We start from the raw sequence: 12,135 nt of genomic DNA on the forward strand, positions 1-12,135 counted from the left end.
GACTACTGATGTAGCATCAGTTTTTGGTGTTACTGTACTAAATATTTCAAAACTATATAGCGACAATTTATCAAAAACCTCAGGATTTTTTCAAAAAGTAGTTCTGAAAAGGTCAAAGCAGGACAACAGAACGAAAAGATTGATACAAGGAAAAAAAAAAGAGAGCGCGCCAGGTAAAAATAGCAAGAATTGAAATGAGAAATAGCGTTCAGTGTTCAAATTCAGAATTACACATGTCAAAGGGTGGCCCTGACATCCCCATTTCTTAAATGCTCTGGCTTTCCTTCATGGATGCACTAAAAACTTTCCAAGTGAAAGTAACAGCCCCCATAGACTCCACAACAGCAAGCGGAACACTCAGAAATTCACCGCAGTAAAATTCGTCAAGCCACAAAGAATTTAAGCAACCTAATTTGGGTTGGTTTTATGTATAAAGACTCAGAATGTTCAATTGTTCTCTCTCTTCCACTGGAGGAATTCAGCTGGGGGGGGGGGGAAGGCAGAGAACTGTGTCCCAAAGCTGAAGTTTCAAAAGATGACACTTTTCCTAACCTGATCAAAGACAGCTGCTAAAAGATAACATTCATGTCTTGTTTTAAGTCTAGACTAGAATGCAGGTCTTACAGGGTACTCACTTGTCTTTCAGTTTCTGGTAAGCTTATTGACAACTGTATTCTGAGCAAGACTTTCAGGAAGAAAAATAGACAACATTTTTAACCACTGAAGTTTTCTAAACTTAAAATTAATAGACAAAATAAAATAATATTGCAATACCTGCCAATTATCCAAATGCTGCCAGGCCCTTGGGCTCTAAAAAGCTTTAAAGAAAACTCTGTAGACAAAACAAAATTAAATTTCTTCATGCTTCATTTTCTTCTGCTACATTTTGTCACTGCTAGTTTGTTTGTCCAAAGAATACAAATAAAATCTGTGAGGAAAGCGAGGGATATCACATGATGCAGTGAATTCAATAGCAGGGACATGTGACAGTGTCACACGTATGTACATACCCTATCACTCCCAGCCGGCAACTCATCAATCACATTTTTTGAACAGATGGGAGCAGGAGTTCAACTTCAAAGACTGCTTTACATTTCTATTTATTGTATCAGTTCTACTCATTTAATGCTACCTATAGCTGGCTCATGTGGACTAAAGATAGCCCAACATTTTTAGGATCGTTGAATAAGCTTTTTCCTAATTATTCATGATAACTGCAGGAACATTTCATCACCAGCCTGATTTCACACGGTTCAACACTGAATGTAGAACAACAAATGCATCCATGTTGGAGCCAGCCAGTTCAGAGAAACAGAAAGCTCCTTCAAAGCAAAATCAGACTGTTTAACAGCAACCAACTGGAAAGACAAAACCGTATCAAATTCCACATTACAGAAAAATTATTCTAGCTTTTACTACTTGGTAAACAGAGATGAAGTTTGACACTATGATTGCAACATATTGCAAATGTTTCTTTTTATAAAAAAAAAAGGGAGGGGGGGTGGGGGGGTGGGTCCGTATTAATGATCAGTGTGATACTGAGCTCAACACTCAGAATAGCCTGTATCTGCCAACAAAATGAGGGCTGGTCACTGGGTCTGCTTTTGAAGGTGAAGTATAATTACTGAGACTCCCAAATTGAGGTTAAAGTTCCCACTCAAACTTTTAATAAAATGAGGATATCTACCCTGTCAAAAAACGCTACATTAAGATACTGTCACATGTGGCAAGAGGTGCCACAGCATCACATTTCCTGTGTTAAAAGGCATTATTCAGACTCTTCCAGAAGTGTGATCATTAGAACATTTATTTCCTTTCAACTTTTTGCCATAACTTTACTGTCTGTCCAAGGCTCTACACATAATCAGCTTGTATTTATTCATCACCTAATCAAAAATAAAGCACCCAAGCCGCTTCTGCCCCAGCACAGCGGCTGAAGAACACGCTGAAAGGGGTCTGTAGACCACAGCATGAAGATGACTCCACAGACAGAACATGCTAAAAATTAGTCCAGGTCAACACATGAAACATTGCATTGCTAGCCTGACAGCTAGCTACAGCAATCCTGAATGTCCTTTACTGTTACTCCAACCAACATTTTCAGAAGAACAAAAACCTGGCTGAAGAAGTCTCAGGCATGTACTGCACCTGAATTTGTTCCTTAAAAATGAGACAAGCGGAAAACACAGACACAACTTCAGAATCTCTCTTTAAAATAGGAGTAAACCTTTTAAAGTTCATCTAAATCTATTCCACTGTTCTTTATCATTACCAATGAAAGCAGCTTACTGTATATCAGATTTTATGGCCAAGTCTGTCACAGAAATCAGATTACCCTCCCCTTCCAATTTCCCCTCTTCTGACTAATAAGCACACTTCATAACAGGAGGTTTGTCCTTTCTTGCTCTCTCTATATGCAAAATACCTGTTCTGCAGACTTCTGCTGCTCAAGAGATTGACACAACTGTGCTAGAAGAGTCTTTATATTCATCACAGCTCCAACAGAAAATCACATTATTTCCTGGACGGAAAATGAGGTTTGAATAAAAAGGACTAGCCAAATTTTGCCAGTGTGCAAGACTCATCCCCACCAAGTCATTGTCCACAGGGAGCCCAGTCATTACTGAGCAGAGAAGTTGCATGGAAGCACATGCCGCTATGGCTAGACTGCTTTTACCCTCTGTGATAACAAGAAACTCAAAACGTATCTGGTGTTACAAAGCCACGGGAAGATAGAGAGATTTTTTATAAACCACCAATACATTTTCTTAAAGATTAATCACTAAGTAAGCATGCTTGTCATTAGAACAAGGTATTTACCTTTTTTGAGATGAGAAGGGAGATTTATAGAATACACAAAGTTTTCAGCACAGATTTCTTAGAAATCATTGCTTTATGATAAAAATCACAGAACACACAAGTTTTCTACAGTGATTTGGCAATTTGCAACTCGAAATATATTTACATGGAAAAGCAAAACAGCTGCTTCCAGACAAGCGCATGTGTTCCACCAGACACGCTCTTTCAGACAAGAGGAAGCTCAAGAATGCCAAATGCCAGGTTTGCAGGCTAGAGTTGGATACCTCTGGCAAAGTAGTCACAATCTAGTAAATACAGCTCAAAATAGTATGCTTATGAGAACATTACCCACCCACTCTAACTGCTCCCAAAGCAAGATAAATAACATGCACACTGGCAGTCTAAGAGCACACATATGAAAACTGTACACTCAACCAAATATTTTAAATTCAAAGAGATATTTACAGAATTTGGAGCAACATTTGTTACCTACCCTTCACCTCTTTCAGGGGAAAAAGTATGCAGACAACAAGCATAATTGTTAGCAATTGTGTAGATGCAGTATTAAATTTCACAGATTTTCTTTGTTGTTTAAAATGGATTTTATAGCTAAATTGAACACAACTGAACTGATATATTATCCAGCCAAGAGAGCCAAGAAGGTTAGTGTCCTGGACTGAAACATATGGCTTGTAACCTTGTCTCTGCTCTGTCCATTCTCCTCACCTCACCTCTCATTGAGAATGCTGGACAATGGTAGGGTTTTCTGCTAGTTTTAAGAAATGTGATATATTATATGCTGGTACAGCACCTACTTACAACCCAGGGAGCACAGAGAGCAAAGTACTTTTTTTACTCCTTTGAGATTTTTGGAGATTCCTTAGAACTAGCTAGAAGATGAAAATATTTCTTAAAAACTCTTTCCAAGTTTAGGCCTAAAAATAAAATAAATCCATCCTTATAATGGAGCATATAAAGATGGGGGATGAATACAACACTGTTGGCTGGAAATATCATTTTGCGTGAGGAATTGATCACAAGTCTTCAAAGAGCACATCCCAAGTGATCAAGAAAATTCCTCCTTTTGTACTGACTGCTGATGTATGAATATTCATTATTTCACTAGCCAAACACAGCTTTTTGCGGGCTTGCGATTTGCTTGTTTGTTTTTGGGTGAAATGAATGTCCTTTTTCTAATTTTGATCTAATTCTTAGTCTCCTTGAGGAAAAATCTCACAGGTTTAATAACGAAGAAGATTAAAAAACCCATGCAAAGCAGTTTAAACAATTATTTCAAGCTGCACTCTGAAGACCAGATTTGCCTCTCCCCCTCGTATTACATAAAGTACACGTTCCTCTGCTTTACAGGCCTATAAAGCTTTCCAAGCTCCTATTAATCACAGATTAATAGACCTATCACCTTTTCCTTCAGTATTACAAGGGATATTTATTTCCTTTTCAAAGGAGTAGAGTTGAAAATGTTATTTATCTCCTATACTAAATTTAAATGTTAACTGGCACATTGTAAAGCCACTAAGTTCAGGTGAGCTGCTCTGTCATCTGAGCAACTTGCAACTCCAACTGTTACATGATCAGTACATTCAGATTAAAAAAATAAAGTGCTGAGATTTTAGTTATTGGAAAGACTCTCTCAGGCAAGAGAGATTGTTTTCTGAAAATTCTTACTGGCAGTTTGTTGGTAATGCGCTGCTAGGACTTTTACCCTATGAACTCTGCATCTTCCGGGTTGTTTCTATAAGACTCACCACACTGATCCGATTTTGAACCTTCCTGCTAGCTTCAGCCGAATTCTGAAGTCTTTAGCCCTTCTCTTAATACGGCTAAAGCCTTTTCCTAAAAACAGCTGATGTCTTAAAATTCCAGGGGCAGTAATTCTGTAGTCAGAACATCAGCAAGTAGGCTTTACTCTAACTTCCACCCTTATAAATCAGGACTATATGAAGAGCAGTCTCACTGAACACCAAACAGCAATTCGGCAACTACAACTAGCAATATTTACGAATCTCTTTGTAAGTCTCAGAAAAAGAATTCCTTTTTGCAACACTAATACTAACTGCTTATTACAACACAGTAAAAATAGGTAAAAATACGTGGAGTGTTTGTGATACTCAATACTGCGTTTCTTCTGCTGACAGCAAGCATAAACAAGGAAATGCAGTGATGAGGCAGATTATCATATGGTAGTCTACTCCTTTATTGAATATAGGGTCATTTATTACATTAAAATTGTCTTAGAATACCTTGAAGACTACTGTAAGCCTGCTGAGAAGATAAATTCATTTAAATGCAAGTTTTTATAATGTGATAAACAAAGATTCCAAAACATTGATCTATTATGACAGGTTCAATTTCCTTCCTGCCTGAAAGAGAAATACACCAAATCTTCAAACTCAACCAAAAAAAAAATATCCAAACTCAATACAAGGCACTACAATCTAAGTCACAGATCTTTGATGACAACAACATCTTTCCAAACTCCAGGGCAATTATCTTTCATCATCTAGAGCCTGTTGTTTTAGACAGCAAGGTTCTGTATTTCCTGGGAAGCCAGTACTACTATGTTGCACAAACACTGCTTACCTTAAAGAAAGACAAAAGACATTTTAGATGTAGTGCCCATTAAAAACCTCGAAAGAAATTTATAAGATCTGAGAAAAGGAATACAGGTGCTGAAGTGCAAAGGAAATTTTATAAATCTGCAGTCAATTGAGAAAAATTTAAAGGGGGCTTTACCTGAGTTCATTTGACATTATGACAATAGACTTTACAAGGCCTCCTGCTTTTACAAGCTGAAGGCCAAACCTTTCCATCTTCTTAAGTGCAATCCTCTTATTGAATCCACATAATCAGATACAACACCTTTACGGATTCAAACGCAGGATTAGGTCATGATGACTTCCATGAACAAAGAGCTGAAAGTTGGCAGAACGAGGCTATGTGTATTTCTGAGGAATTATAGCAGGGTGTAGAAATGAACTCATGCATAACACCACAAGTGTATCTTGAAGCAGAAATTGAAGAGCTAGACTTCAACGTACCTTTTTCATTTCATTTTCTAGGTTTTCTTCCTCTTGACCTTCAGACAGTCTCCTTCTTAACTCTGCTATTTCCCGTTCCACATTTTCTCGATATTGATTCCACTGAGCTCGCTCTTGCTCCAACCTGTGATGATACTGGAGCTCATAGTCACGAACGGTCTCTATAAAACAGTATTTTCAAAACTTATTTTCAAATGTAAGTTAAAAAACAGAGCTTTAAGAATTCCATCTCCAACCAGTCAATGATTTATCATAACTGATCTAGGACAACCGTGAACTGTCCCTTCCTCTCTCTTCCCTTTGACTCTTCCCCCCAAAACCAATACACAAGCAAAAGATTCAAAGTAACTGCATCTCAATTTGTACCATCACTAGAAAACAAACAAACAAGCCTCCAAAACTGTGTAACTCCTAATTTCAAAATAACGTACATGTTTAACACCCTATTTAGCAGCACAGTTTGTACCTCCAAGCATATCACCCATACTACCAAAACCCTACTTATTTACTCCAAAATGCAAAGGAACTAGAACTTCTCATATAGCTATCATTTCCCCATTATTAATATCACCCCTTCAGGTAAGACGCTGTCTTTGTTTACATATGTACAGCAGCTGGCACAACTAAGCCTTGATCTAGGTTCATGTTATCTATGTAGATCATAAATAAACAGAAATTTGTATACTCAATATACGTTCAGATTTGTGTTCTCTGGGGCAAAAGCATAATCAGGTGATGGAAAAACTGCCTACAGCCAACAGGCTGTAGGCTCAGGATATTGTGATTCTGTTTGTGAACCTTTAAGAAAACAGCCAGTTATGGCAACAGTCTGTGCCCAGTTTACATCCTGCATTTTGTTCCTTGCACACAGTTTGTCTCAAACATCAACAGCTGTGCAATATGCAAACATAGGAAAAGATAGCCCAGAACTATCAAGAAAAAAAAAAGATGCATGACTGATAAAAAGCAGCAAGTTCAGTCACTAGCCTGGGGAAAGTCCATGCAATAGTACTTGAGGGGCCCTTAACTGTCTGAGAGCAGAACTATGTTTACACAGAAGGAGAGAAGAGAATCATGCTGTCAGCCTAAAGCTGTTTTCAGACTTGTCAAATTACATGCATTATACTTACCTTCATGGAAGGATCAAGTATCACATTCATAGTCCCTCAAAAATGCTTTGCATATATGTGGGAGTTCTCATTGCCATGATTCCTTCTAAATTCTATCCTTATATTATCAGAAAAGAACCACCAAGCTCCTTTTCACAAACTTAGGAACAAGACTTCATCCGTCACTTCTGCAGCCCAGTTTTACCAAGCCATGAAAAGCAGCTACCCATATTCCGTGCAAGAGCAGGCACAAATCACTAAACACATACTAAAGAGGTGTCTGATCTCAGCAGCACCAGCTTGTCTGGTTGTTACCTTTCATAATAGCTTGTAGTGAAGCTACTTCTTCTTGCCATTGCCTCTTCACCTCATCGATAGCTTCCTGCTTTGTATTCTCAGATACTGTAGCTATAGCTTTGATGTTCTCCATTTCAGCATGAGCTTCCATCAGCTGGGTCCGCAATTGTCCCAGATCATCTTGGGCTGCTTGCAGCACTGCATTTTGTCTTTTCAGATCCTCTGAAAAGAAGCATTATTTACATTTAGCTTGATTAATAAATTCAATCTGAAGAGTATCCATAGTTGCTGTCAAAAAACAGTGCTCTGACAAGGGGGTGAAAGAAGCACTGATATTAAAGCATCTACCCCTAACAACTGAACAAACATTAGCAGGTATCTTTAGGGAACATTATTTCTTGACTTCGCTTGCCCTTGCCTTTTATTAAAAAAGTACCTTCTCATGGATGCAGCCACAAAGCAGACACTGTAGATATAACATATGAATCAATATACCAGATGAAAGTGAACTCTGCTTTTAATTAGTTCATTGTTATTTAACTCATTCTGGTAATTAATCTGGAAAACATAAGAACAACAGACGGGAAGACAGTTCTTCCCCCAGTTTTGGCACCAACTTGGTCCTGAATTTGGATAGAACACTACATATTTCTTGAACAGAAACACTCTGTGACCACTACGTGGAGCCCACGTAAGAAAACTATGCAGCCTAATTTGCTCTTTACCCTGGCTTTGCTAAAACTGAGCTTCTACTAAAAAAAGGGATACATTCAATGGAACATCGACTACTTCTCTAATTGTTGCAACTATAAACAGAAATTAAACCGATTTCACATTATCCTCCTGAGTTTTCAGTTAGTCTGAAGCAAAAAGCTCTGGAAGATACGTATTATAAAATTCATTCCAAAAGCACTAACACAAAATACAGTTTTATGCCCACATAGCCTATTTCAATGGCAATCACTTTTAGCAGAAACATCTGGCCAGTGTAACACAAACAGCAAGCTATCTCCATGTATTCCCCTCAATACCAAAAAGCTTAATCAATCCCAGTGCCCAACACCTTACCCCTTGATAGAGAATATGGAATCCTGAGCTAATTAGTTACTCAAAAGGGCATTAACCATGTAAAAAAAGAAAAAATCCACGATCCTGTAGCATTTATATTACTTAGTTCTCAAACGACAGTATTAAGGATGGGTTGCGATAGTCCCAATGTACATTTAGGAAAGGGTCTTGGAGAATGGGGAGGTAAAAAAGCTTGGGGGGGGGAAGAAAAGTAATTGCTTGTATATTCTCCTCTCGTGTCCTTTCACTTCAGTACATGTGAAAGTTGGGTATTTTTTTTCCCCTCGTCACAATTTATTTTTATTTTCTATTTTTTGACTGTTCTGAAAAGGGAGAATTATTGCTGATCTCATCAGCAGTGTCTTGTATCTTAAATTTCCTTTCATCCAGCTGCTTGAAGCACAAAGAAATAGGCCTTCTGTATGATCTGATCTTCATTATGCCTGTTGTATTTCTGCTCTCATAAGCTTATACAAGCAGCTGCAGTCTTAATGCATTATTTTTTGGCTCTGCTTTCATATGTTAAGGACAGGAAAATCATCAGGATTAGAAATAAATCAATTTGGCTTTCGGAACAACAGCTATCTCTACTCTGCAATTCTTCATCAGATATTTGAGCTCATATGGTTCAAATTCTCCTATAAAGAGTGTTATTGAAATAGATGCCCTTGGCTGGTATTAAAACTTTTATAATGTTTGTCTGCTTACATTCAACCTCAGATGGAAATTTAAGACAAATTAACACTACATAAAAAAAGCTAGCCACAAAGTACAAGCAGCACACCATCTAGACTATGCCTTTCCACTTACCAGATCAGCTGCTGTTCAGCGAGAACGAGCACACCATGACTTCAGAAAGTTAGTATTAAAACTCAGTGGTGGTGTTTCTCCATGTGCATTGAATTGCCCTGATGACTCCTATCCATGCAGGCAAATCTTTAAATTTAAATCTAAAAATTCATTCTAGGAAGTTAAATAGCCACCTACTGAATTTTACTCTCTGCTTGTCTCTTATGTTCTTATTACATCTGTTTAAAAGACTGCTGCCACTTTTCCATTTTTGGCAGATCAGACACGACAACAATGCTTTATCCCACTAACCATGCTGGATATGCAGCCGACTATCCCAGTAGAAAACCCCCTTAAATCCTAATTATCCTTAACAAAAACAAAAAAAAAAAAGCAAGCACGTCATGTGCATAGGTAAATGGGGAGTAGTAGTTGGCATTACAAAGGTTATTCTTCACATAGGGATTATTTGAAGATGAAGTTTAATAAACTTTAGAATAATTCCGAGAATTGAGAACTTACCTTCCTTAGCCAAGTATAACTCCTTAAATTTTGCTCTCTTTTGATTAAATTCTTGCTCAAGTTGCTGCTTTGTGCGCAGAAATTCTGCATTGACCTTTTCCAATTCTGCTACCCGTTGTAGAAGAGCAACTAAAAATAAAATAGAAGGTAAGGTACATAACTAAGGTATCCCATTCTGCAAGTTTGAGGTTTGGGGTTTATTCTTTTTAAAATATCTTTACTCATTAGCTCAGCTGTTGTCCTATGATACATCAGGACAACTAGTCAGAGTCCTTTAAGCAACAAAGGAAGATAAGTTTTCTTAGATTGTAGCACCAAATTGTAATTAGACATCTTCACAGCACTAGAGATGCATGCAGCAGGGAATTCTGTAGAAAACAATCAATCTCCCAAAGAAAACCACCATTTTCTATATACAATGAAGGAAGAAACAGAAAAAAACAGCACCAGAATTATTTCCATTGGTGCTTCTTTCCAAAACACTGGGACTCTAGTCACGAGGCACAGAACAGTGTGTGAAGGTTGAGCAACAAAGCACCAAGTTCTCAAAGGCTGAGGTCAAAGAAAACAAAATGACAGCTGCTCAGCTAACAACTTTGGAAGAACAAAGCACAGAAAAACCCGTAAGCTAAAAATTAGGCGCCATTATCTTGCCTGCCTTCAGTTCTGCACGTTCACCAAAAGAAGGTGAACCAGACTATACTTGGAGAAGCTTGCCAGAAGATGACCACAATCTATGGAGAAAACTCATCATAAGATCAAACTCTCCTCATTTCCAGCAGGTAAAAATGTTCAAGGGCGCACACACATCACACTATTTTCCAGTATTTAGCACATCAGCAGTTGATACGGTGGTACAACAAAAGAGGAAACCGTAGGAAGTCCACAAAGCACCTAAAGATTGTTGCAATGCAGTTATTACTGAAAAAAAATGATACCATTGTATGATGCTATAAAGATCCCACACAACCACTGACCTTGTAATATTGACCTTCATGTGCAATATTAACTTCTTTGCACCTCAAGAAGAATAGGTCTTGTTTAGGTGCCAGACAGTTTCATATTGCACACCTCAGAGTTCAAATATGAAACAAACAAAAGACAGACGAGCTAGAACAAAATCCATCTCTATGCTGCAATGCACTGCGCAAATAATGTTCCTCTACACAATTCTCTATCTGTTCTGCAAAAGCATTTTATGGACATGTTCCAACTCTGTCCTGCAAAGCTGAATCACTTCTTTTCAGTTATAGCCTCTATACAGCACAGACTAGACACATAAAATATTGATCCATCAGAAGTGTTTACATATCACACCCAACACACTTCCCACCAAAAGAAAGTAGCGAAAACACAGTACAAAGGCTACATGACTTCAGCATCAAACATTTAGACTTACAGACAGCCAGAATCAGATCTAGAGCTTACAGTGGTAAAACACTGGATAGTCAATGCCACTGAGATTGGGTGAGTTCTACTTATTTTTAGTACTGGATGACTTAGAGTAAGAGCAGACACAAACAAAAGGACCTTTTAAAAGCACAGGTATGTTTTACTGCTTGCTGGTTATGAGGGCTTATGGTGTTACAAAATACAGCACTTAATCTGTTCAACTCTGTATCAGATAAAAGGTATCTGTAGATACAGGACTGAAGAAATTTTAATGTTGCTTTTTTATTGAAATCCTCATTTTCTTTTTTATCCTCTTAAATATCAACACATCAGTTCTTCTGGCCAGCAACCCCTACTTGGATTGTCCAAAGCCAACTGCACAAGGGTACTCTCCAGAAAAATGAAAGGAATCTGTAGCAAAGATGACACACCGAGAGCAAAGCTTCGAGTGAGTTAGGAAAGCGGCTGGATCAAAACCAGGAAAGAAATAGCACACATGGAGCCAGGCCCAGGTAGCAAAAACGCTTCCCAAGGCTAAAGAGTTGCCTTTGATCTTTTGCTGAAGTCTTCCAAAGGGAAAGGGTTTGCCTACATTTCCACTCCCCGCTGACTTCTGAGAGAGGGTGATGCTGCCAGCAAAGCTGCTTCCTGCGGCCCGGGGGAGAGCGGCTCGCTTGCTGGCCATGGCCAGAGCCCCCGCGCAGCCCGCTGCTGCAACGCCTGCCTCACGCCTCTGAGGAATGAAAAGCGATGCTTGGCTCTAAGGAGGTGGTTTTGATCTCACAGTTTCAGCTCTTGAAAGTAAACTATTAGAAGCGCTAAAGGCTAAGTGAGCTGTATGGTGTGGTTAGGGGCAGGTCGCTAAACCCTATGGGTCCAGCCAGGCAGCTCTGCACCTGCAGTTACGGGCCAGAAGGCCCAAAGCCACACACACACGTTCAAAAGAAACCAAGGAGGAATCTGGACGTCGCTCACCTTACAAACACCATTTTGAAGACCATACAAGAAATTGTTTAATTCTACAACTACTAATTCTGAAAGTTAACAAATCAACTGCAGACATCAGTTAACTCCCCCCCCAAGACTCAGGCACTCCTTGT

At 38.6% G+C, this 12,135-nt stretch overlaps 1 protein-coding gene across 1 annotated transcript in view; it reads right to left on the reverse strand.

The window, feature by feature from the left end:
- Positions 1-12,135, reverse strand: part of RABEP1 (rabaptin, RAB GTPase binding effector protein 1) — a 49,490-nt gene that overhangs the window by 20,720 nt on the left and 16,635 nt on the right. Inside the window, exons 2-4 of the mRNA XM_059829243.1 lie at positions 9,644-9,772; positions 7,283-7,486; positions 5,859-6,019 (exon numbers count right to left, since the gene is read on the reverse strand). Coding sequence (XP_059685226.1) covers positions 5,859-6,019; positions 7,283-7,486; positions 9,644-9,772 — 494 coding nt within the window. The remainder of the gene's footprint in view (positions 1-5,858; positions 6,020-7,282; positions 7,487-9,643; positions 9,773-12,135) is intronic.

This window comes from Gavia stellata, chromosome 25 (genome assembly GCF_030936135.1).
Source record: "Gavia stellata isolate bGavSte3 chromosome 25, bGavSte3.hap2, whole genome shotgun sequence".
NCBI classification, from domain to species: Eukaryota; Metazoa; Chordata; class Aves; order Gaviiformes; family Gaviidae; genus Gavia; species Gavia stellata.